General features: G+C 46.8%; 1 protein-coding gene across 2 annotated transcripts in view; it reads right to left on the bottom strand.

The window, feature by feature from the left end:
• Positions 1–26,986, bottom strand: part of MARCHF4 (membrane associated ring-CH-type finger 4) — a 96,709-nt gene that overhangs the window by 27,672 nt on the left and 42,051 nt on the right. The window contains exon 2 of one of the 2 annotated variants that reach the window (XM_074548716.1): positions 1,512–1,673. In XM_074548716.1, the coding sequence (XP_074404817.1) occupies positions 1,512–1,673 (162 nt within the window). The remainder of the gene's footprint in view (positions 1–1,511; positions 1,674–26,986) is intronic. The other variant, XM_005485267.4, reaches the window with a different exon arrangement.

Below are 26,986 nucleotides of genomic sequence, written 5' to 3'. Positions count from 1 at the left end.
TGTACTCACAAACCTCCAGTGCTGCTCAGCATCGCATCCCCAATCTGAGACACAGGAAGCATTAGGGCAATCATGGAGCAGCTTTCCAGAAATAAACAAAAGCTGCTTTGTCCACATCTCCCCTCCTGTGTTTCAATCTGCTCTGAGTTACTAGAGCCAAGAAATTAAAACATTCCGGGTCTGAGGTTTGGGATGAAACTACTGATGTGTCCAGCCCATGGCTCATGGAAAATTGAATCAGAAGCTGTAGGGACTCTCAGAGAGCAGGCAGGTTTTTCCCTTCCCTCAGTAAAGTTTCCCCATGATGTCCCCCTAATTTCAGTACTTCATTTAAGTATGGAGTCCTAATGGGTTGTCCCTTTTTCCTCAATGTGGTAAGTAACCTCAGGCCTATAAAAAACCACACAGAGACTACAGTTTGAAGGAGAGAGCAGGAGTTTGCCTTCCCCCACTCCCCTGTACAACTGGGCACCATCACCAGCACTGTCCTTGCCTCCTGGTAGAGAGTGACCCACAGAGGGCCAGGCACTGGACAGACCAAAATCCCTACAGACATGACCCTGGTCTCTAAACCACTGTAATGCCCCTCCAGTCCAGATGATGCTGATTAAGCAGAAGTGCCTGGATGTAATGTGCTTCCTTATGGACAGAGCACTAATGATGCTTAGCAAAGGCATGCAGTAATTAATGCATCTTCAGGCATTGCCCCCACAATAAATCAATAGCTATTAAGGATAATTTATCCCATTTTTAATAGTCACACAGGTTTCCCCATTCTGAATCCTGATATAAAATCACCAGTCTGTATTGTGACTTATTCACTACAATGCTTTTCAGATAAGAAAGAACACGGGTCCTTGCATGACTTTCACAGACACATCAAAGATGTGCTTTACCTGTTGTGTGCACATCTGCAAAAGTCCATCAAGAATCAGGCTTGAAGAGACCAGAGTTTTAGAGTCAACACCTCCTGTGCCTTGCCATGATTGTGTGAGAGCAGTAAAGTGAAAAAGGGGGTGAGATCAGAGAGGAGAGTGCCAAGAACCCTCCATCTGCCTCCACCATCCCTCACGCCAACACAGCAGAGTCTCAGCAGGAGGGGATCAGGATTAATGGCACAACTATAAACACGTGGAGTCTCGACTGCTCAGTCACAGACTGTGTGCTCTGTTGCAGTAAATCCCACAATGGCACAGTCCTTGCCTGGCCCTGGAGGCAGGCACAGCTGGGGTCTCCAGTGGATGAACACATTTGAATGTGAGGCATTTTAGCACTACTGTGGAATTTTCAACAGGAGGCAAGTGAATATAGGAATTGCCAAGGAGAGAAAGAGCAGACTCCCAAGGGAGTCTGGGGGCCTCTTTGGACCAGCCCCTGGCAATCCTTTCTGAGTGTCTCAGATATATGAATCCCTGTGCACAGGGAAGGAAAACCCACACAGGTAAAATCCACTTGCTCCCAGAAACAAAAATTGAAACAAGAATAAATAGACTTTGAAATGTCTCTAGTACCTTTACCTGCAGAGGGTTCTTTGTGCTTATGGCAATGACGTGATACTTGTAGTAACACAGCTCACAGCTCCAGCAGCCTCTCTCGCTAATCCATTTGATCAGACATGGCTGGTGCGTGCACTTCACAGATCCATCACATCGACACGGGCTCAGCAACTCCCCCTGAAACAGACAGACAGACAGCGTCAGCAAGGCTCCCCTCCTTCCACAGCATGGCACACGTGGCAGGCATGGCAGAAGCTCCCTTATCCACCATGTGAACTTTCTTCCTTTTTTACCTGGTTTGGCACAGGCAATCATGCTGCTTCCACCCCTTTTTCCCTCTAATAATGCTTGGCTCATGTGAATGAGATGTCAGGGATGTATCAGTCTCAAACACTGGGGTCTTACACGCCTTGTCACCACTGAAGGAAAAGCTGGATGAGCACAACTCTTACCACTCCAGAGGACCCACACTGACCCCGACCAGTGGACACACTTCTGTTGGAAACCAGACACCATTCGTTCTTTGCTCAGGTTTTTGTCTCTCTGCTGCCTATTTTAGAAAGTGAGGTTGGTGGTGGTGATAAGCTGTGAGACAACCTCTGCTGCAGACTGATGGCCTACTCAGACCCATGTAGCTTCCTCAAGCCCAAATTTCTCTCCCACACTGTCTACCATCCCAGACAGTCATACTGGTGAACTACAGGGCTGGCTATTTGCACCCTAGAAGCAAGCAAGATGGAGAACAAATTGTGTTCTGGCCTGCAACCCAGACAGTTATGAGTGGTGGCTGAAACACTGAACCTCCTGGCTCACTCCCTTGTTTCTGGTTCAGCTTTTAACAGGGTCCACAAACATCCACAAACACTCCCTATTATTCTGATCTATCTGCTATCATGCTGTTCACCATGAGACTAAATTCCTCTGTGCACACAAGCTCAGGAGCCATTTACAGTTGTTTGCCATTGCTTATTTATTTTAGGAGAGAGCCATTACATTTTACTCCTCACTGTTTAGTGTTTAAAAGCCACAGTATAGATTCCAGTAGTCTCTTTAACTGTGCTCCAAGATTAAAAAGCTTTTAAAGGCAGGATATCTATGGGACAGGGAAGGTTGGATCATACTTTCAGTGCTGGGGAGAAGATATTTGCTCTTACAGCCCAGATCAGCCTCATGACTAGCCTGATGGAGCACCAGGATAACAGATCCTGGCACTGGACACTGCTGGATATGGTAAAGGACATCCATAACTGCCTCGGGTTATGAACCAGATCCTGCTCTTGCTAACCCTGGGAAACTGTCTCAGCTTCTAGGTCACTACATCAGGTCTCAAGACCTGAGGAAGTGAGGACCACACTGGGCAAGAGTGATACTTCTTTTTACGAAACCTAATGCGAACATGTTAATCGTTTCATTTGTTTCAGCTAGGTCACCTAAAAATGTCATCTTTCATGAAATTGTAGCATAACTGTAAATAACTGTTTGTGTTACAAACCCAGTCTTGGCTATACTTGTTACTGGTTTTCATTATATACTGGAGGGGATACAAATCCACCTGGCAAGGGGTAACATGGCAAACCAGAAGAAGAGAAGCAGGGAAGGATTAGATGGGAGAAAGGTGCACATGGGAATGAGCACTGACATCTGGCACTCAAACTCCCCATATGAGGTCCAATTTGAGGGGCTCAGGTTTGGCTGGGCATGTTTGTGCCCTTGGCTGAAATTGGGGTGGGACATCACCAGAGTGATCAGGAGCCCAGAAGAGCAGGCACTGCCAGACAGGATGCAAAAGGAGGGACCAGAACTTGGCACAACTCCTCTGCTTCCCCACTCGCCAAACCTCTTCCACACCAAGAGCCAGCCTGGTACAAGGACCACTGCCCTGTGCCTCTGGTCTGCCCTTCTCATCTCAGTCCCTGGTGCCTTATTTTGTCAACAGCTTTGTCCCTCAGCACACAGGTGAGGCCCCAGCAGTAAGGAGGTCATGCAGAAACCTCCCAGATCTGCAGCATCCCTGCCTTTCCACCTCACTGCACAGCAGGGTCTCTTGCAGGGCTCAAAATGGTGAGTGCAGGACCTGGGCTTTGTCTAATGAGCAGCTGGAGGCACCGATGATGAGGGATCAGGAATGGAGCAGGATGGAGCAGGAACTAAGAGCAACAACCTCCAGGCAAAGGCAGAGGGGAAAAGCTGCAGCTGCAGCCTGGACTCGTGTTGGCTTCTGGGGCTCTGTAATAAATGAGTCTCTGAAATCTGAGCTTCTCTCTTCAGAGCCAAGAGATGTTCACAGATGTCCTACAGCACCATGGGGACCCAGTCTCCCTCCCTAACTGTGATGCTCAAACACACAGTCCTGCCAGCTCCTACAAAATCAGGATTCAGCTGTGGAGATGAATCCCCCAGTAACTTGATTTTAGCAAATCTAGCAAAAACTCAATTTATCACATTTTCTCCAGCCATCTGAAATATTGCATCCTTGTATGTGGCACACAGCTATTTTTGCATACTGTGAAGCCCAATTCTATCCACAGCAGGCATTTGTAAAACACTGCCACATGCACACACGTGCACATGCACTCCTGTAGCAGCAGAAAAACAAACACCAGGGGCATATTAAAGGAATAAATCCTTTGTACAGCAAAGGAGAAGGAGTCTCATTGCTGTCTGTACAGAGAGCTCAGGAACAGATCATTGGCTGTGATACACAGGAAGGTTTTGCTGTACAGAGTCCTTTGCTGCTAAAAGCTACAGGAACACAAAAGCAATCCCAAAGTGACACAAAAATCGCAATTAGAGATGGGAATGAAATCCCTAATACTCATTTTTGCAAGTTTGTAGAAGATGGGTCTGCACAATATATTCTCCAGTGCCCAAACAGCAGCACTCCCACCAAATCCCTGAGGGGACTGCTCTCCAAAAACCCTTTCCTTTCTAACCCTTTCCCTTCTAACCCTTTCCCTATTTCACAACGTTTGTTTTTGCAACTTCCCATTGCAGAGTTACATTCCATCACTGGGATGAGTCTAAGCAGCATTTTTCCTTTTTCAGTAACTAGTGGAGAAATGCTTCCCAACTGCAAGCTTCCTCCTCAATTTGCTCACTGTCATCTTGTTCTTCTGAAACATTGAAGTGTGCTTAGTGTGCTTTTGAGTCAGGTCACCTGGTTTTGTTTTTTTTTTTTTGTTTGTTTTTTTGGGGTTTTTTTTTTGTTTTTTTTCTTTTTTTTTTTTTTTTTTTGCTTTTCTGTTATCCAAGTCTAAATTAGGAAAAACCAGAGTTAACAAAAAGTGAAAGGTGCACTGGCTCAGCCACAACCATTTCAAACATATGCATGAAATGCTCTTCCCGACTTCTGGAAAGAGTAATTTACTGATCAATTATATATAAATATAATATTCTTCCCTATCTCTCAGTATGATGGGAGCTTGTCTCAAGGAGCAGCAAGGGCGAGGCCAGGCTGAACTGGCTTTACCCTGAGGAGGACAATACTGCTGGAGATGCACCAGTAGTGCAGCTCTGCTCCAGCTCTGTCCTTTCTGTCTGAACTCCCAGTCTGTCCCCGCTGCAATACGTCAAAGTGGTTAATGATTATCTGGCCCCTGCTATTTAAAGCCTACTGGCAGGAGTGCTGAGAAAGGATGGGGAAAAAAAAATTATTGCCAGTGCGTGCTTGTGGTGCTCAGTATATCCAGGGAGAAAATAACCACGTCAGGAGCAGCGTCACCCCCGTTGAGTGGTGGTGGCAGAGCTCTGCCTGGCTTTTATCTGTCATTTATCAGTGCTGGGGCCCATCCACAGCTGCAGCTGCTCACCTACCAGCAGGCAGACAGGGGATGTGTTTCCTAGGCCTGTTCTTTTAACTGCAAATTAAGTACAGCAAATTTGCCCACCCAGTCTCCTTTAAACAGGGCAGGGCTGGGGATGATGGTGTCACTGGGCCAGGATGTGGCTGGTCTCCTGGGTTGGCCCAATATCCTACTACCGCAACCATTAAAGCAAACATTTTGAGTGCCAGTGCAAGCCGTGCACAAAACCAAGATAGCTGATGGTGATCTTAAGACCTGCAGTTTTTCCATCACCTGTGCATTTTTCCTGCTCAGGTATGCAAAGTAGCACAAGTATCAGGCAGAGGAGCAGTGCCCTGAGCCAGAGCAGATCAATGAGAAGATGCTGGAGGAGTTGTCCCATCACACGGGCTGCCATCTCTCTCTGGGGGTGTACATGCAGCTGCTGAGGCTGCTCACAGATCTGCATGTGTGTATCCGACTGCTAGCATTTATCTGAGTTTGTCTTGTTTGCAAAAGGAAGCCAGGGTCATTTAATTTCAGGTCTTCAGCTGTGTCTCCTAAATATACTTAAATCTTCACATTGAGTTTAAATGCAATGGGAAGTTTTATTACAGCAAATAAATGCCAAATGATTTCTATATTAGGAACATAATTACAGACAAATTAAGTAAAATGGCAAAGAGAAGCCCATTGTTACACAGCTGGTAAACTTCAATGAACATGTACTAATGACCACTCTGTCTTCACACACTTACAAGAGTTGCCCTTCCATCCTTTTGAACCAAACACGTTGTTACCAGCATCTCAAATGCTTCCCCATGCATGCAAGCCCTGTGCCAGCCAGCAACAGGCAACAAGGGACATGGAATAGGTATCTATGTGAATGTGTGTGTATACATATGTGTTATATTGCATGAAATTCTCCAGTACTGGGGCAAATTGACACAGAGTGGACCCAGGGAGGAGTGGAGCTAGGTCTCCTGTGGTCCAGGATAGCACAGACATGGTTATGTATGGGGCTCTGGTGAGATGGCATTTCCCCAGGCACCTCAGCAGAGCTGGGTCCTGATCCCAATCTCCAACTTGGCAGAAATCTGCTGAGAGCCTTTTCTTGACCCAGCTGGGGGAATACCCCAGCTTGGCACCTCCCTAAAATCTGGAGACCCTATAGGAGAATCTATGCAAGTGATTAGAAAAATAAATCATCCAGACTGCCATCTCTGTGATCAGAATTGGACCATCCCACAGCTCCCCTGCAAGACCCAATATCCCTGTGCCATTCAGAGATAGCACTGCCCATGGCAGGCAAGATCTGTGTGCCCTGGGGTGCTGTGAGTACCCCAATCCCAACAGCAAGATAAAATGCAGTCCCATAAAGGAGAAAAATCCAGCTCTGGACAATTTTCTGTTGCTTAGCTGCGATTTTTATTAAGTCTGTGACTGTCTGGTGAAGCCTCTGGTGTGTGCTCTCGGCCTGGCAGCTCCCTGGGTCAGGATCATGTCTCTGCAGGCTCAGCTGTGGCAGAGGTGTGGGCCCCTCTCCAGGATTCCTCAACTTCTTGACAGTAGGAAGGAGCAGCCACAGCTGGGCATGTCAGGCTGGGGACTCTGAGATGGGTGTGGTGGGGGCACAGCTCTGCTTTGTCATGGTTTTCTGCAATTTTCAATGGGGATTGGCTGTTCTGTGTGCCTCATGCATCTCTGCCTACAGGCTGGGTGTGAGCAGACAGGGATCTCAGCTTTAGTGCACCTAGCAAAACCATCACACACCCCTCTGGGACCACCAGGAGTATTTTGGTGATGTCTGGCAGTGTGGGCGCTGGTTGGGAAAGGGATGCGTCTCACAAGGTCCTGAGCCAAAACGCCTCATTTGTTCCAGTGAGCCTTTTCTGAAAAGCCATCACATCTGCAGAGCTCCCAATGCTTCAAAAACAACACAAATTGCCTTTCCACCCACAGAGGCTGCTGCTGTGGCACCTGTGAGGAGTGCTGGGGCTGCCACGCTGCTCAGGCTTTTTCTGCACCTCTCTGATGAAAACATGAAAGGCTGCAGCCACAGCTGTGAGGAGGGCAGGGTGGGACCTGCTCTGCATCTTCCCTCTGCTGGAAAACTCATCCCACCACTGTCACAAGAGGCATGACTCCCCAGCTGAGCAGCTGATGCCCACAGCCTCTGGCTTCACCACAGACCAGCGAAATTTAGAGTTTTCTCTGCTCTTTCCCGTCTGCAGTGTTTTGTGCTTGTCACCACTGCTGAGACAGACAATGACAGAGGTGTCAGCTCAGAATTTGGGAGTGGGATGGAGAAGTGGGAAGGAAGACTTTCCATTTTCTGAGCGTTACCATTCTCCCTGGGGACTCTTCTGTCACTGCAGAACTGAGGGACCATCACCTCATCTGGCTGCTCATCAGTGTAGGAACAAAGCTTGCCCATGTTTTAAGTCAAAACATGTTTTTTTGGTTGAAGCAGATGACTCAAGAGTCTCAGCTGTGCTGGAGGCAGACAATGGGTCAGATCCCTGTACCCATGCCCAAAAACAGTGCAGGGATGTGGAGGTCAGGCATCTGACAGAGGCATCGGAGGTCCCTTCTTAAGGCAGTTCAGAAGAGAACAGAAAAGTCCCAAGAGGGCCCTCAGCTGCAATGGCTGCCCTCTTTGCCAAATTGCTCTGCTCCTACTCTGCCACCTCTGAGCAAGATGTTCCAAAGCAAGACCCCTTGTGGCACTATCCCTGTGCCCCCAGGGGATCCCCACTGCCTATTAACAGGGATGTGTGCCATGTCAGAGAGGCCTGCAGGCACCCTCTGCTCTCCACCTTCCCAAAGGGTCAGTAATGGTGCCACAGAGTCAGGAGCAGGAGTGGGTTCCTCTGCACTCAGATCATCTCTCAGCTCTGCCAAGGAGCAGGAAAGAGGATGCCTTCTTTTCCTCCCTTAATTGCTAAAACCTTAAAGAGTTCTGCAGGGCAGGAAGGTGGGAGAGAGACATGAAGACAAGGAATAAAATCTCATGAAGAAAAGAAAGAAGAAGAGGCTTGAGAGGTCCTGGGTGCAGAAAGCCCAGCACACCGGAGAGGTGGCTCTGGCTCACTCGGGCAGGAGCCTTTGCTGTGGTGACTCATCCTGGGAGCAGTCTGGAGTGGTGGCTCTGCCCTCACTCCTGCACTGATTTCCAGAGCAAGGTGATTGAACACCGCTCCACTGAGCCTAATGTGATCTGTCAGGGAGCTGGAGCGCGTTTGTCTTGGTAACAGAAGAGAAAACAGGCAAGCTGTAGAATTTAATATAAAATATTTGGACGTGACCCAATCACTTTTCACTATAAAAAAGGAAAAAAAGGACTTAATCTATGCTAGGGCTGTTTCAGTATTTATCTGACAGCAACCTGGTCATGTGTTTCCCCACAGCCTGGTACTATCCAACAGCTCTGGGCACTTCTTTGCCACCACTGGTAAAGACCAAAGAGAGTTGGTTTGGAAAGGGCTGGGTGTCTCATGGCTTAACACCAATTTCCTTCAAAGCAGCAGAAAAAATGCATTTTTGTGAGAAACAGAGAATCACAGGGCATTTTATGCGCAATGAGCTATGGAGTACTTTAACACCTGGTTTCAGGCCAGTGAAAGGTGAAGGGCGGAGAGCCATTCAATTCCCACTTGGCCAGGGAAGGGAGACAGCATGGAAAGGGACGCTGGGGATTGATTCTCACCTGAGTCCACCACTGCAGGGGAAGTGAGAGGGAAGGACAGTCTCTAAGGGTCCCCCTTAACTGAGAGGAAAGATGCTGAACTCCATCTCTGTGTGCTGGTCTTGCCAAGACAGGCCCTTCTCAGAGGAGATTCCTCTGAACAGGAATCCTGACCCATCAGTTTTCCTCAGAGCAAATAAGCAAATGAGAGCAAATCAGAGCAAGGCAGTCCTCAGTGCAAATCAGCTCCTCAGGACCTGCAAGCACTCCTGCCATGTTGTTGCTGCCACCAGCAAACCCATGACAAAGCAGCTGAAACTGATCCTGAAAAATTATTGCACCACAACAAAGTAGAACCTTACCTGAAATACAGAATAAGGAATCAGGAATTAATTATTAATAGCCCAAGGAGCAGAGAGGTTACAGAATATGATATTTATTTGCTTTTCTCTCTACAGAAGGATTTTCACAAGAAAAATTACTTGACTTATGTGTTCTACAGCCCACTTCATCCTAATGTCATTGAACATGTTTTTGATTAGCTGATTTAAGTAATTCTTACTAAATGTTGCTTGGTTGCAAGGAATCAAAAGGCAAGTGTCTCAAATATCTCCTGCTGTGCCTCATCAGGTGTGATAATAGCACCGATTAAGTGAAGAGCCTTCAGTGCATGGAAGCCACAGTGCTGCACATGTGAAATCAAGGTACCTGAACACCCCTGAGCACTTGGTGTTGCACTGAGTTCAGCTCCAGACTCCTCTTGAATACAGAGTGGAGCCATTTCAGCATCCCAGAGAAGAAATGTCATGAACTGTAGCTCCTGGGCTTTCACCCAAGGTACTGAGGGCTTTAAGCTTCTGGAGATTTACTCTAGATCCCAAACCTTTCATGAGGTAGAATACTCTAGTTACTTCTGAAAAAGAAATCCACTGTTGTTTCACTCTGGCTCTTCTTAATTAAATTTAAAGTATTTCAGACAATACTTAGATTTATTCTGTGTGAGATACAAGAGGGAACTCAATTTTGCTCCCTAGGATGAGATGCTGGGATAAATCTGATGCGACACCATGAAGTCAAACAACTCTTCAGAACAAATCAAGTACCCTTAAGTTATGGCTTCTTGTAATAAATCTACAACCAATTACAGAAGTTTTCTTTTCTTTTTTTTGGGTACAAATGGCTTTTTTACTAGAGAAAGCATCATCCAAATAAAATCTTTCTAAATATACTTATTTTTTCATAGATAAAAAAGATAGCAATTATTCCTTGCTATCTCTAAGTTCAAAGTATAAAGTTAATGCTTTCAGAATGCAAGTACTGTACAATGCAATTCTTATCCGAGATGTGCTCATAATTCAGCAAATTGAACTTTGCAGCTACTTCCCTGGGAAGCTGTTCATAAAGATATTCAGCTAATGGCCATTTCAGGAAACATTATGCCATCAACTGCTGAGGAACAGCCATGGAAAATCTACAGAAATGGATGCTGCTTTGACTCTACACTTTTAAAGACAGTGAAACAAACAGACCAATAGGCTTTTTGGTTTTGTTTTGTGGTTTTTCTTTTCCTCAGAGAAAGCTGAAAAACCCTTCAACATTAGGCCTGAGAAAATCTTTACTCTGTAATATTTGCCTAATCTTCCTGGGTTCTTCAGGAATGAGAAAATGGCCAGGTGCTACTGGCAGTCATATAGCAGTGAGATGCTCTGTCCAAAAGTGCAGCAACAGCTTAGGAGCTGTTTCACCCTGTACCAGCTCATCAGTACAGGAGGGGAGCAGATGATGGCAGCCAGGATTTGAGGGCTGTCATTTGCCATAATACCCTCAAGGGATCCCCAGTCAGGACTGAGGGCAGTGCTGTGAGGAACCGAGGGGGCCACATGCACATTCAACAAGTGGAAACCAATCAGGCGCAAACAGAAGCACAGAGCAAATCTCCACTACTCAATTCAGTGTTTTCCAGCTGGATGTGGAGTGAGGACACGACAGGAGGGACTGTCCCAACAGGTCTGGATGGGAATGGTTATGCAGGAGCTTTTCCTGCTCCATTTGGGATGGTCAAGACTGGCAGATCAGAGATGGAAACTCTCCAAAGCCATGTCTGTCTCCAAAGCTGTTTGTGTCTCCTGTGGCATGAGGGAGAACTCAAATGTGGGCTGCTGGCCTTGGGGGCACCTGGGGTGAAGGCTGAGGACAGCCTGGCAGGGGGCTGAAAGCAGAAGTGAGGTGGGAGACCACACACACGTGGCTGCAGCAGCAGCAGGGGAGCTGTGATATAAAATAATGAGCGTGCTTTGTTTACTTTTGGCTTCACTAGCACTGCGGGACTGAGCTGGTTCATTAAGACGTGGCCTGATCCGCTTTTCCTTTCTGCCTCCCAGACTCAAGGAGAAGAATATGCAATTACAAAGTTCACTCATGTAGAGCCCTTCAATTACTGGGTAACTCTGTTATGGCTTTTCCAAACGTTTCAAGACTCGTGCAATAGGACATGACATCTGAAGTAATTCATTTTTCATCTGCTGATTAGCAGAAATTAAAATGGTTCTCAGAACATCCCAATTTATGTGAGATCAAGTTCCTTATCGTCTTTGCGGTGAAGGCATTTCTTTTTATTGTCTCAGGCAACCGTAAAGCAGAGATGCTGAACAAAAATACATGAAGGAGGCAGCTGAGGGGAGAACAGAGACCCACAGGGTCAGCAGGGTGGTGGAGCTCCAGAGTCTTGCCTTCCAGTCCTGCCATAAGGTCACTTAAGTGTTTGGCAGAAATTCAAAATCTCGCTGGCAAAAGTGCACTGGAGGCAGAAGCACCTCCCTTCTAAATGATGCTCCAGAGTGAAGCTGAACTGCCTTTACTGGCAGTGAGCTGAAAACCAGCCATAAATATAAAGGGTTTCTTCTGCAGGTGTCTGCCATAGGCAGCAGAAAGCTGCCTGCAGGATGCACTTGTGCCATGATGATGGATTCGACTCAGCATCCCACCAGGCAGAGCTGCCAGCAGCACCTCTCCAGTGGGATCCAGGGAAGTACTCACAGGGCTGTGCTGGGGGGTGTCTGCAGGGCTGGCAGCTCAGGGGGCTGCGAGACGGATGGAAGAGTGACAGCACGGAGCAGCCTGAGCAAGGAATGGGGTAAGGGAGAGGATAAAAGCAGGGTGTCTCACACCATTTGGCCATGGCAAGAGTGGTCACACTGCCCTTTCATTTGCTTTCCATTTTCAAGTCATCCTGAGAAAGTAGGTGAAGTCCCCTGGGGAAAGGCTGGGATTAGGAGGCAGGGGAGCATGCTCTTGCTGACTCTCAGAACCCTCCTCCCTGCCATCACAGGAGCCTGCTCCAGAGCTCATAAACCCACAGGCCCACTTAGCTGAAGTGCAGTAAAAATACACCATGGGAAAAGGCAGCTTAATCCCCAAATCCTTTTGCACAGTGTGACAACTTTCCAGTCAAGAGCGGCCCAATAGGATAGAGCCAGAGGTACCAGTGGCACTGGCTGCACTGTCCCCAGGGGAAGCTGCACAACACTAATTGTGATTTTTTCAGGGCTGCCCTGGCAAAAAGCCTCCTGTATACAAAGCTGCATAAATCCATGTGTTTCAGTCTTTGCCTGCATACATCTCCTGGAAAGCCTTTCTTGCATTTTCCTACTTCAGCTGGGGAATCCAGCTTTCCTTTCACAGGCAGAATATGAAACAGAAAGGAGAGAAAATAGAAATAAATGTAAGAATAGCTGTAACATTAGTCAAGTGGGCTATAGAGGCCATTTTCTTTTTTTTAATCAGTCTTTTGCACAAGTTGAAGAACAGGTGAAATACAAACACAAAAATGTGCATATATAAACAGTGCCAGGACTTTAGGGTTTCAGCACTATCAGTGCACAGATATTAAGCATTACATAGGGCTGACTTATCATGTGACTCTGTGATAACCTTCTGAAGATATACTGATTGGCAGCTTACATACTAACAAAAACATCAACACTGAGGCAATGTCAGATGCCATGTACAGCTGTGCTCCACTCCAGAAGTGGCTGAACTTCAGACAGTGGCCAAATCATTTGTATCCCTCAGTATGAAAGATGCCCTATTGAAATATGAATTATTATCTCTCTGTTATTGGTCTTTATTGTGCTTTGTCAAATTGGTTCTCCTGCCCTTTCCCCACAGGATTTGCTGCATCAGATACAGAACCTGTTTGTGCCAAGCAAGATTCCTCCTACCACACCAGGATTAGTTAGTCAGTGAACTATGTCCAGTCAGACTGGGCTGTGGCCTTCCTTAGCTACAGGTTAGGCTGCCTTTCTCTGAAACAACACATCTCCTCTGTAAAAACTTACCGTACTTTCAGCAAGTTGTGTCTCCACAAAGGAAGGCTCAAATACCTGTTCCTGAGTTCCAGTGCTGGAGATTTTATTATCCATCTAACCTGCACTCAGCTTTTAGGATGGGGTTATCCTTTACATCCACCCAGCCGCTCTACTCCACTTTCTGGTGCACCAAGCCAGGAACAACATGAAAATTCCCAGCCCACTTCCCTGAGAGTGACCTGCTGTACTCTGGCAAGACTCTTCACTCCTTCACTGTTGTTCATGCAAGCAGCTGGGATGGAAGAAGGGCACTGGAAAGAGAAGAGGAAAGAGGGAAGCTGCTCTCATTGCTTTGCCCTGGATGTCATGAGTACAAAGGGGACAGGGCTACAAGTCCCAAGAGTTGAGTTCCTTTAGTACAATAGTCCTGGGCTTTGTTGTGATTTTAAGAGGCTTTTGAAAGCTCCTAGTGGTTTTTTTCCTTGCCTTTGCAGGACTGGGGCTGGTAGAGAGATAAGCACAGAAATTATCACTATCCACACATCTATTTCCTGGAGGAAGTCCCACTAACTGCTCAGGGCAGGGTATTGTGTAATCAGCTACTCATCTGCTCTTTGATGTCAAACACTGAGAAGTTGTGTCTGCAGAGCCGAGAGCATTCAAGCAAGACTAAAGAAACTCATTACCCAGCTATCACCCTCCAGGGCGATGCTCCAGGAATGGGAAACACCTGCAGCAGCCACAGAAGCTCCTCATGGGCTGCAGTGTGATGGGAGCTGTGTGGGGATGGCATGGGCAGAGTGGGCCCTGGCCCCAGCTCTCCCTCCCACAGCTCTGCTGATGTCCTGCTGCTGGGTTTGGGGAAGGCTCCATGTTGTGATCCTTGCTCTTCATTTATCTACATGTGTCCACAGTGTTCAAAGATCTTGAAAAAATAAGGTTGTTGAAGGGAAAATTATTAAGCATGGCTGGCCACCTGTCTGCATGGACACTGATCTTCGCTGGTGTGTCTTTGATGCTCTGGCAGTCAGAGCATGTCCAGCCTAAAGCACTGGGGCAGCCAGCTCTGCTCTGGAGGCAGGTCCCATCCCTGCAGCAGCCCTGTTCACCTGCAGAGGTGCTTGAGTGGAAGCTGTTTTTCAGAGGCCCTGCCAATGTTTTGTAACAGCAAACTGAAATTTTAAGGAAAGAGAAATTACCTTACTATTTCACAGCCTCCCAGTAGGGGGGCTTCTCCTCTTCAATATGTTTACATACAAATTCTCAGCCTGCCTTCTGCGTCCTGGGTGAAATGAATGGGCAGTTGCAGATGATTTTTTGTTTCCAAAACGAGTACTTCCAGCTGCCATGCATACCTGTGAGGGGCCAGTGCTCAATGGTTCCTCACTGCAGGGATGGCAGAGCAGGGTCAAGGGGCCCTGGCAGAGATACAACACTTGCATCCAAAGCTCTTGCCCAAGCCATGTCTGCCTTCATCTCTGGTTGAGATACATTTCCACAGGTAGTAAATACATTTCTACGTTTTCCTTTTGAGGGGCAGTGAGTATGGAATGAAAGCAGTGGTGCCTCCAGGCAAGGCTACGGCAATCATCCCAAGAAGCTGGAAGAGTTCTGACAGCCCCAGGGCCTGGAGGGTGAAAACACCCCGTGTCCTCCAGACCCCTTCCTTGTGCTCGGTCACGTTCCTGGGCTCTGGTAGCTGCCATGGAAGCTGAACAAGATCTGAGGGTGGGACCTGCATCCTGGCCTTCACTGCTCAGCATCTCCTCCAGCTATTTTGCCCTCCTGCTGCTGGGAGGAAAGAAACGGGTTTTGAATTTTTAATTTAATTCCTTCTCTTTATTTCTTTGGAGATAACAGAGATGAAAGTCTGCCTGGTAACAGTGCTGAGGAACACAAGCACACAGGGGGCAGGTCTTGAAACGTGCTCTGCTGCACTGACACGTGTTTTAGGGCTGGCTGTATTACAAACTGAAAGCAGGGTGTCCAAGTCCCTCCTGACCAGTTCGTTTTCTGGTTAAATTCATTGCTTAATAGGAAAAAAGTAATAATCTCAGCCTACAGCTATTAGACTTGCCAATGGTTACAGAGGGGAGCTTGCCTCCCTCCTTACCTGAATAGGTTTCAAGGAAACAGGGACATAAATTGAATGAGATTTTCCCCAAGGTGAGCCAAAAATATGGCCATGTTTGCCTCTACAGGAATGGTTTTATTCGCACAGCCTGCAGGTAACTTGGCCATGACAAGGCTGGGGCTGGAGCACAGGAAGAGGGGAGGCGGAGGGGAAGCGATCACCTGGGTGTAATGGGATGGAAGGGAGCGAGGTGGGAAAGCACAGAGGAAGCGGAGCCGCGGGAGCTGCGCTGCGGGCAGGGAACAGGGGCCGGAGCAGGGAACAGGGGCTGGAGCAGGGAACAGGGGCTAGAGCAGGGAACGGGGGCTGGAGCAGAGAACGGGGCTAGAGCAGGGATCAGAGACTGGAGCAGGGAACGGGGGCTGGAGCAGGGATCGGGGGCTGGAGCAGCGCAGAGCCCGGCCGGGCTGCTGGCAGCCCATCGCGGCCGGGCTGGGCACAGAGAGCCGGTCAGGAGCCTGCCGAGATGGGTTATTTGCTTTTCCCTACGGACAGGGACAAACCCTGCTAGGTGAACGTGTTAAGGCCACGCTACCTCGAGTCTGCCAGCAGATCCCCAGCCCTGCCTTAGCCTGGGTGATGCTTTGCTTCTTTGCTTCGGGCCTGAGGATGTTGGGCAGAGGGATCTCAGCGTTGATTATCTGCTCATCATCCCAGGGCACAAGCCCTTCCAGAGAAGGGCTGGCCCAGGCTTTGCACTGTCCCTATCTTTGCACAGATCCTTGTGCACATTGTTTTCCAGAAGCAAAGCCACTGTATTCCCTGCATTAACTGTATTCCCTGCCGCTGTATTCCCTGCATTAACTACTGCACAGGCAGTCACTCAAACCTGCCTGGCTCTGCCATCGCCTTCCCTTTCCTCCCTGTCTGCACTTAACGTCACCTCTCTACAGGCATGAATTTCTTCTTTTTCATTCCAGACTGTCAGGAGGAGATGGCAACAGACAGCTGCTTATCCTGTGTCATGTCCACCTGCAGTGTTGTCTCAGGAGGAATATCATACATTACAGCTGTGAAAGATGATGGGACAATACCTTGGGACAGACACAGGGAGTGAGGGCCTACAAGGGAAATGCCATAATTCATCATTGGTGTGGGTGTAGTCAGGCTTTTTACACATTGGTAGTCAGTTATGGAGATTGTCACACACAGAAAAGCTTCCCAGTTCCCACCAGGCAGCAGAGGGAGGATCCTAAAGTGCCCCAGAGAAACAGTCCTACTACAGTCTTTAAGTATTAATATAACAGTAAAAGCATACTGTCTAAAGGAGAAAATATTTCTGGATGCCTAACTTCCAAAAATACAGTCCAAGGAGACCCTAGGGCTTCCCCAGCTCAGACCTCTCCTGCAAGGACACACAGCATCTTCACAGCCCACCTGCAGCTGCTGCAGCCTTCCACCTCACCAGGAGTGACCCAGGAGAAAGCCCATTGGGCTTCTTTCCACAGTCCTGAGGGCATTAGCAAACACACCTGAATATCCTGGGCACACCTTTGAAGAGTGGAAAGTGAGGCTGTTTAAGGGTTTGGATATGGCAGTGGGGTGTCCTCTTGGGCTAGTGGCCAAGAACAGCCCCAGGAGGGGACTCTCCATAGCTGAACTGCTGCTCAGAGCAGCTGTGGGGAGGTAAAGTCTCTATTAAAGCAGGGAGCTGTCTGGGGATGGGTTTGCTATGGGTCACACAAGAAGCTTGGGAAGATTTTGCTGGCTCTCTGGTGCTGCTGCTGCTATTTGTGAGGCTGTGTCCATGACAAGCTCTGCTGAAAACCAGCCTAAAATCTTAGTGGGGCCAGGGAAGATAGAGAGCTACAGAATGGAGGCTGTACCTAGAAGCAGGATGGAAGGAGGCTGACCTCCCTTTCAATCAGCAATGTTATGGCCTTTGCTTGGCTTTAGTGAATTTGTTTGGCTTTACTCTGAGCCATGCAGGATTAATTTCTCTGGGACAGTGACAGTAGGCTGCACCTCCTTTCTAGGAGGACTTAGCTCACTGTTCTTGCTGCCTCATGGGGAGCAGGTACCACTGATTTTTCTCAACCTACCCTTTCCTGTCTCCTCTCCTTGTCTCTATGGTCATGCAGTGCCTGCATGTGCTCTGTGAACTCATTCCTAGGCATGGACTGGAAGTGTTTCATAATGAAATGCAATCTAGTTTTATTACTAAAACACAGCTATTTTCATGTAGAAGAAAAAAAAAAAAAAAAGAAGACAAAAAACAAAAAGAAAAAAAACCCTCTGTCAGCCTGTGGTGACCAGAAAACACTTACACCTACCTCTCATCAAGGAATCTGCCCTTGCCCCAGTCCAGGCAGCCCCTAGGGGACTGATCTGTCCTCAGTGCAGCCAGGTAGAAATGGAAGTGTGAGCTCTGAGCTGAGCTGACTGGGATTCCTCCTGCATCCACCTTTATTTACTCTGGATGTTTCCCAGGTACAGAATTTCTCAAAAACAGATTAATGGCTGAATGTGAGCAGAGAGCTGATGTGAGCTTTTTAACCTGATGCTAAACACACTTCATCTTTAAGCATCTGTGGTACAGAAGCCCCTCACAGTCCTCCAATCCCTAGAGAAGACTTTAGACTCTGCACCATGCAGGACTAGAAAATGAGACTGCTGTAAATGTAAAGATTGCAGGTTATGTCAAACATACCTCACCCTTGATGTGTTCTATGCTCCTGACTTGTTTTCTCTACCATGAACCTGAATACAGACCCTCAGCCAACAGGGAAGGAATGTTTTTCACCAGAGATCTGATCCAGTTCTAATTTTTTGGTTTTCCTTTCTTGAACCTCAAGAGTTTGATATTATGGTCTTGGGGGTAAAAATAAGTTTTCTGTCCACAAAGCACTGTTTCTTTCATGTTCAAGGACTGGAATAATGGGTCTGCTTACATAGTTTTGTTTTGTTTTGTTTTTTATTTTCCCTGTGGGTCAGGCCAGTTTTTCACTTTTTATCAGGTCAGGTGATGAAAGCTCTCTGCAAACCTTGCTGTGGACTATGGGACTGCACCTTCACCTCCCTGCCTATTCCCAGGCTCACAGAAACATGCCATTGCAACCCAGCAGCCTTTCAGGTAGTCAATTATTTATTTCCGTAATTTTGTTGTAATTCTGTGAGTTGTGAAGTGGTTGTTGGGAGTGCTGTTACTGCTCCTTGTGTTGCTGTGAACCTGTGACCAGGCATCATTCACCTCTGACCTGTTGTCTCGGGCTCCCTACAAATGCAGGGAGCAATAATCCATCCACCATAATATGTCTTTACCAATCATTTTTGCAACTGTGACAGGATAAGGAACTGTGAAATTGAAGACTGAGACTCTTGGGAACAATTATGAAACCAATATCCTAAAAACGCTCATTTCCTTCTTGCAATTCTGTGTTTTCACTTATACTTTCAGAGAACTATTGTAGCTTGTATTTTCTGAGAGACAAGCACTGCCAGCAGCAGAGTGGAGATGCTGTTGAGTTCTTTGGGATGCTTTTCCTCAGGGCAAAGACTTCCCTCCCCCCCTACTCTACTGAATGGCTCATTAGATCCTATTTAGGTGGAAACAGTACTTATTTCACTTGGGAGATACTCAGAGCTGTGTGCCAGGCAAGCTCTCTCTACCTGGAATTATTTTGAAGGATGCTCCTCTGCAATACTACAGTAATTGTAAAAAGATCACCCAGGTGTATTAGCAAACTGGAAGCTTTGAGTGATGATAAATGAGTGATAAGCTGTCTACTAATTTGAGGTTTATCTGTTCCCTCATGTGTGTGAGTTTAAAGCTGGCTGCTTTCAGTGATCATGGCTGGTTTCAGAATTGCTTATCCGGATTTAGATTTGCAACACCCAGAGGGGGTTTTGCACAGGGGAATACCCATGCTAGAAACAGCAAAAAAAGGCTGGAGAAGCACAGGTAGGCCTGCTGTGTGTATGGCCTGATGGAAGTTGCAAGGTCAAGGAGGGACAGTGATTATTTGGCAAAGTTCAAAGAGAAGCAGTGGGAGAAAGTGAACAAAAATGCCCTATGTGGCAAGGGTCCACCTTAGCTGAGATGATACTCCTCTGGGCTGGGAAGGGTCTTCCCCTCACACTGACTCTGCTCCAGCCTCCATGTGTTGTGAACCATGATGCTTCTACTGTTTCTGTGGGTATTAAGAATAATACACCTTCATCCTTGCAGTCAGAGAAATAAAAGCTTAAATGTATTCAGGAGGCTCTTCCAGAAAGAGAGCCCTGTTGGGTTTGACTTCAGAGGAAGGAGGTTTTGGTGCTGAGATTTTGTTGCCTTGCACAGCATCTCTGTAGACCATGCCAGCAGCTCTGGGCTGTGGGGAGAGGGTGGTGATGGTCACCAGCTCACGTCTGCCCTTGCTGAGTGAATGCTTTTGTGCTCAGAAATTGGAGCCTGCTTTCAGCAGAAAGATGTAAGATTGAAGAGATCACTTCAGCTACCAGCTCCAGCCTCCTGTTATTGCATGTCATAAATTTGCACTCAAACCTGCTCTACTTCATTGTAATATCAGTTCAGTTTAATGACCCAGCTCCTTCTGGAATGTTCCTCCAATAGCTCCCTACTTGGTCAGTTGGAAACTTGTGTCACCCTAAATTCATTCAGGCTCTATCTATATTAAATATTCCTGTTGTAGAGTAATTTGGGGAAGCTTGAACAGCTTGAACTCTCTACCCAGAATTACATGTCTCCTGTGTATTTACAGGGACAAATCAGGTCAGCAGTTTATTTCTCCCTGGGCTCCCAAGCTCCTGCTCAGGAAACCACCTTGGGTTTGTGTGCAGCCTGTTTCTGCACTGTTGCTGGGTTGAAACTGCCCTCCAAGCATGGTGTGCTCCCTGTGCTACCCTGGCCCAGCCTTGCCTGCAGCCAGCTGCAGGTATCAATACTGCAGAGAACAGCAGGGAGACCATTTTCCATGGTGTTCAGGATCACATTTGTCTTTTTCAGTCCAGATGCACTCTGGTCACTCAAAATCACTGATCCTAGAGTTCCTCAAGGAGCTCAGTTACCTTCTCTTTTCTGGGAGTAGAGATATCAGACACAAGGAACCATCACCCTTCTGCTTTTGATGTGAGCAGAACTTTACAGCAGCAAGTGCAGGAATATTATTTGTACCATAAGGCATAACTGGAGCCTTGTGAGACCAGTCTGTGTGAGGTGGAAGCCTCACAAGATACTCCTAAAGCCAAAGGGTCTTTAAATTATGGGAACCCCTAGCTACAAAAAGCCAAAAATATGAAAGAAAAATATGAAGGAGAACAGCAGCAAAAGCCCAGATGAGCTGAAGATTTCCTTCAGCAAAGCAGAGCCCTCAGTGTCCTCTTGTCTGTGCTTCCCTCCAAGGCCCAAGGCAGACAGTGATGCTCTAAGCCACAGAGCTGGGATGGGGGAGAGCTGGGGAGATTTCCACTTCTCTTTAAGGGCAGAATTCCAGTGCTTCCTGCTCATCAGTTCAAATGTTGCATTGTCCAAACAATTCATTGCAGAAGGGAATTAAACAAACATCTCCTTTCATTTTCCACAATAATAGTTTTATTCCCGGGAAACCTTGTTTGCTGCATAATAATTTAATGGGTGAAAGACAAATATACTGATTAACTGTTTCTAAATTTACTCACTTGGTGCAACAAAAGGGAGCTTAATCTTGCAATGAAGTGATTTGAATGATGGGCACCTTTGAGAGGCAGATCAGGATATGAAGTCAAATAAGGAGCTGTGCTGGGGAAACCTCCTCTGTTCCTGCTCTGTTCCTCTGTGGCTCCAGCTGTTCCTGCAAGTGGGGCAGAGCACTGAACTGGAGGCAGAGGTTCAGACCTCTAAAATACCCTCAGTGCCATTCAGTACGAGGCAGTCCTTCTCCCAGGAGTGCTCAGGCTGGCTGTGGCAATGGCAGTGTCATGCCATGACCTCAGGTTCACAGGGTGCACACGAGGGAAGTCTGGAGTGTGCTCTTTTCTGCTTGTCACCTTTTGAAGTCTATGGCCATTCTCAGACCTCATCCTGTGAAGCCAATGGGAGGGTGCAGGCAGAGATGATCAAGAACTTTCTGGACCCTTTTGGTGTATCAGCCCCTTGAGCACATGAGGAACAGTACTCAAATAATGGTGCTAGAAAAGCAATGAGGTGGTGAATGCATTTCCTAGCACCTTTCTTCTGCTCTTTTTGCAGAGGAAGGGCACAGCTCATGTTTCAAATTCCCCATGGCTTGGTGAATTTGGCCTTTGGGTTTCAGTGTAGCCTGTGAATGTGGCTGGTGGCCACTTTGAAGGCTTATTCTGCAGTGAGACATCTTCTATATCCCATCAAGGGAAAACCCTGAGTCATGGTGATGCCTCATTCAGCTCTGATGTTTGGACTGGATTAATAACTTGGTCAGCTTAACACAATTGTAAAGAGGGAGGGCAAAAATCCAATGGGCTGCCACTAAAACTAGTTCATTCAGGCCTGCAGCCAACATTCCAGATGTTCTGAATCTTCTGGGACATGTGGCAGAAAGGATAAAAACAAAACAAAAAAAAACCAACTCAGCTTTTTAACACTTAATTCACATAAATTTTTATGCTTTTTCTGATCCATGTGTCTATGGCTTGTGAGAATATGAATGCACTCTAGGGATGCAGGCAAAGATTTAAGCCATAATCCACTCAATTTCAGACATTTAAGAAATATAAATGCACCACAAGAGTAACTGCTTCTCCCAGGTCTAAGAGATGCTAGTAATACATGAAAGGGAAGGTCAGAAAGGACAAAAGAAGACTCAATCTTGCTCTCCAGCAAATTCAACAGGAAACCTCTTTTTTACTGTGCTGAAATTGGGACCTTGAAGAAAGTGTCTCCTGCTGAAACATGCTGAGGATATTTTAAAACCAGATTAATAAATAATTGGACCATCTGCATCAGAGTCTGTAAGTGGAGTGACACATGGAGGGTGTCTGTAAATGGAACAGCTTCAAATATGCAGAGTAAAATACACAGTGGAATGGATTATTTTTTTCCAGAATAGACATAATTATTGCCCATTTGCGTCTCAATGGCAAGCACAATGAGAGACACTGCCTTAGAGATGGGCTGATTTCTCCTAAGAATGGAACAGATAGATGGTAAAAGATTGTGCCTGCCCTGCAGAGGTGACAAGCATATTACTGAGACAGAGCTGAGTCAGGAGCCATACCAAGGAAATGGTTTTCCTGAGGCTGGGGAGCAGATCAGCCTCCCATTTCCTAGGATCCAGCTGGGCCCCTTTGCTGACAGAAGATGATATTGCCTCTAAGGCCACCAATATCTGTTGAATCACCTCCCATCACTCCAGGGCACTGTTTGTCCTGCTCTGGACAAGTGTTTTAATTAGTGTTCCTCTAGGGGCTGCAGCAGTGGTTGGGGTTAATGCTTTCCAGCCACAGCCTTCCTAACAGCAGGGTCAGACCAGAGCTCATTGAAAGAAGCTGCTTCTGGACCACTGTGTATAATAACTCCTAATCCCTCTTTCAGGTGTTTTATTCTTTTTATTTTCTCCTGCAACATCCCAAGGAAGTGAGCTGCCCAGCTGATGGATTGTGCTTCCTTGTGCTGCTTTTTGATCTGGTAACTGGGCACCCTTTGGCTCTTGTACTGGAAGAAGTGATGAGTAATTAACTGTTCCTTGTTCTTGATGCTGGATTTTGTAGCTTTCTACCCTGAAGTCTCCACTACCATTCAATTGCTGAGCCAAGGTGAACTAGTTATTTAGCTTCTTGCTTTCTAGAAACACACCGAAGAAAGGTGGTGTGTTTTTTGGGGAAAAATGTCTCATTTGCATAACCTATAGATAGCAGCAACATCAGCCTTTTTTAAAACCTGAAATGAAGAGGAACATAGAGAAAAGCAGTGACAGCAAGAGAAGCAGTTTGACTGAGAGACAGGGTGTGGGATTTATCACATCTAATGTGCAGTGCTCCCCTGCAGACTCCCCATCTGAGCTCCTGGTTTAGGGACAAGTCAAGACAGGTAAGAGGGGACCATTAACCATCCACAGCAAATGAATTAGTCTTGACACTTCCTTGCTGGGCCATATCTATTATTGATCCATGCAGACAGTGCTTGGTTTCTAGATGTTTCTGCAGGTATTTGGGGTGCAATGTGCTCACCTTCCCTTGAACACCTGGAAGTTTCTGATCTCCAAGGCAGAAATTATGTCTCAGAAAACCTGAGATGTGGTATTTTTAGTCTTCTTGCTGCACAATCACGCTGACTAGAATTTAAATTTTTTATAAATGCAAACATGTTTTTGATCAGTTGATGTCTCGTTTACACTAATAGAATTAGCTTTTATAGGGATAACTCCTTATTTTTAAATTGTAGTTGAAATTGCATTATATCTATGTAGAGGAGAGAGAGTCTCTTCTGTTTTGGTTGACTGAAATATATCTTTACTGTGAACAATCAACATCATATTTTTAGAACAAAAGAGAAAAACCTATTTGTCACTTCAGCTCTTCATTTAGGGTCCTCATGAGCAAAGAAAGCAGCAGCATTAGCATGAAGCAGGTGCTAAATATATAAATACATGTCAAAGACCTAGAAAAGAGTCCCTACTCATGGTAGCAGTGGAGTCTCTCTCTAAAAAAAATTATAAAGGAGTAGAGATAATTACATAAATATAAAGATGTAAATAAAACTATAGAGGAGTAGAGCATCCTCTTGAAAAAAGGGACAGTTCCACCTGGATGGTAGAACAGCTAAGACTTCCAAGAACAGTCAGGCCCTAACTTCAGACAGTATATGACTAAAGAATGGGACAATACCAGGACTGTACCCATGGGTGCACAACTGCAGGGGTACCAGGAGAAACAAAGCCTGCAGTTCCTCCCTCCAGGCACTGCCCTGCAACCAAGGCAAGGCCATGACCAAGGACCTCACCTGAGCAGGTGGTTAAGTGATGACAGGAACTAAAAACGTGGGACAGCATGGGGGAGTGAAAATAGCAGGTGCTGCCACGTGGATCCTACCCTCTCACTTGCCTCCATTTCCCCTAATGTGAATGTCAAAGATAACTGCATGAACGGAGATGAATCAAAATAGCTGTTTTGGCCAGGATGGACACGACACATCCGTGCTGCAACATCAGATCCTGTAAGATCCTGTAGTGGAGTCTCCAGTCATAACCTGTACCCAGACCCTTCAGCTGATGGGATGGCAAGACAATATTTGTGAAATCAGCCTGTTAAGCTCTGTGGTCTTATAGTCTTAACCCTCAAGGGTAGGATGTTGGTTCTCATGAGCTGCTTTCAACACAAACCACCTAACCACCCCTGATGAAATTCATGACTGTGGGTTAGGGCAAGATGGCTGTTAGTCAGGAGATTTTGGACAGGAAACAGAGGTAGTTCCAGTTTGCCACTGCTGGCAGGTTTGATAATGGTTTAATCCTCGTGCAGTGTCTCGTCTCTGCATCCAGGCATTCAATAAATGTAAAGCAGAAATAAAAGAACTGCTTCATTAAAATCTGGTCACAGAGCTGGAGATAATACCCCTGTTTTTGTCAGATATGGAGTCACGCAAGCCCCAGCAAGGAAGGGAAATGATGGATGGAGTAAAATGTACCTGGTGTCCCTCAGACACGCCCTGCTCCTCTGCAGCTCTGGCTGCAGTGAGTGCGTTACATGTCTGGCAGTAATGAGTGACTGGCAATGCTGCACGGATCCTGCTGGGGAGCTGTCAGTCAGGGGCTCCCGGGAGGAAAGAGTGAGGAAATGGGAGGATCCTGACTGAAGAAATAACCCCTGACGCAGATCTCCAGTGACGAACTCCCCACCCTCTTCAGAGGATCCAGATGCAACCCTTACGGCTATGTCTGAGTCGTGTCATTGTGACTCCTTCTTCCCAGCTCAGCACCAACACCTCCATCCTTTTGGCTTTTATCACTCCAAACTCCTGGTTGAACATTAGTTCCCTTGCTCCTGGCCTTTCCTTGAGCATGGCCCATGCTGAAGAACCACCTACCTCTTATTTTCCTTTAACCAAAACTCCCTGAGTCCGACCCAGCACTACTAACACATAGCTGCGAGGACGTCTCGACATCTTGCTCCTGCAAAATCACATCACTGGGGACAATGGCTCAGAAACAAACTTCAGCTCTTCTCCTGACAGGACCACCCTACATGGGCATTCACTGACCAGGATTTAGAACTGTGAGTTAGAAAGGAAAATGCACTATTTTTTTCTGATTCCAATCCCCCGAGCATTTGGATGCTGTGAATGCTCTGTTTTTTCAGAAGGGAAGCAATACCTGACCACACTGGGGATAAACTCCCAGAGAAGTTAGGCAGCACTGAAGCTTCACATCTGAAGAAAGGGAAGGGACACAATATAAATCTAGATCTTAGAAAAACTTCTTCAAAGAGCCTCTGAAAAGGCCCTCTCCCCCAAGATTTAGTTAGCACTTTTAAATGCACCAAACTCTACAGAGATGTGCCCTGGGCAGTGCCATTAGAAAAAGTGCAAGATTGGAGCTGATCTGAACTGAAGTGACCCAAAAGCTGCTGAATTCACATCTAAAACTTCCCCTGAAGGGTTGCTCTCATTAGATTAGTCTCACTCTCAGACTTCAGTCCCTTGTGGAGATGCAGATAGGGGCAAGAAGATGAGATTCCACCTGGAGTACTGTATCCAGCTCCAGGGTCCCTAGCACAGGAAGGACAGGGATGTACTGTAACAATTTCAGAAGAGTTCCCTGAGGATGATCAGAGGGCTGGAACACCACTCCTATGAAGCTGGGGTTGCTCAGCCTGAAGAAGAGAAGGCTCCAGAAAGACCAGACTGCAGCCTTCCAGTACATGAAGGAATCCTTTAACAAAAATTGAGACTTTTTAGCAGGGCCTATTGTGACAGGAGAAAGGGTAATGATTTTAAACTAAAGAAGGGACAATTTATACTGGATATAAGGAAGAAGATTTTATGGTGAGGGTGGTAAAACACTGGAACAAGCTGCCCACAGATGTGGTAGATGCTCTATCCCTGGAAATGTTCAAGGTCAGGTTAGATGACGCTGAACAACTTGATGCTCCCCTTGCCCATTGCAGGGGTTTGGACTAGGTGACCTTTAATGGTTCCTTCCAATCCAATCTATTCTATGACTCTGTGATATCCCCAGCCTGGTCCCAGCTGCCTTGGGATGTCCCCTCCTGCACCACTGTGTGTGACGTGTGAGGACACCTTCTCCCTGTCATGGCTGGGGACAAGGATGAAGGGGGATTGCACTGCCGGATGGGGCTGCCTTTGGGGCACAACCTGGTGGTCCATGAAGCTGCTCCAGAAGCATCACCTCATGTTTCTGCAATGAGCAGTTGCTTTCAAAGCCCACCCTGCAGCAGTGCAGACTCAACACTGTGCAGCCCTGAGCACCCAGTATGTGAGTACTGAAGGTGCTCACCCCAGCACTGCTCCCCACAGAAACAGGCAGGGGGCTCAGGAAAGCAGGCAATCAAAATTTTTCCTTTTTCGCCCAAATTTGCACTCTGTAGTGATGGTTCTGAGTGATTCACCAAAATCCCACAACTTATCTCTGGTAAAATCTGTGTTTTACCTCCATTTCCTCTTAAAA

Source organism: Zonotrichia albicollis, chromosome 10, assembly GCF_047830755.1.
Source record: "Zonotrichia albicollis isolate bZonAlb1 chromosome 10, bZonAlb1.hap1, whole genome shotgun sequence".
NCBI classification, from domain to species: domain Eukaryota; kingdom Metazoa; phylum Chordata; class Aves; order Passeriformes; family Passerellidae; genus Zonotrichia; species Zonotrichia albicollis.
Note: the sequence above shows the minus strand (reverse complement) of the source record. Positions and strands in the feature narration are given on the sequence as shown.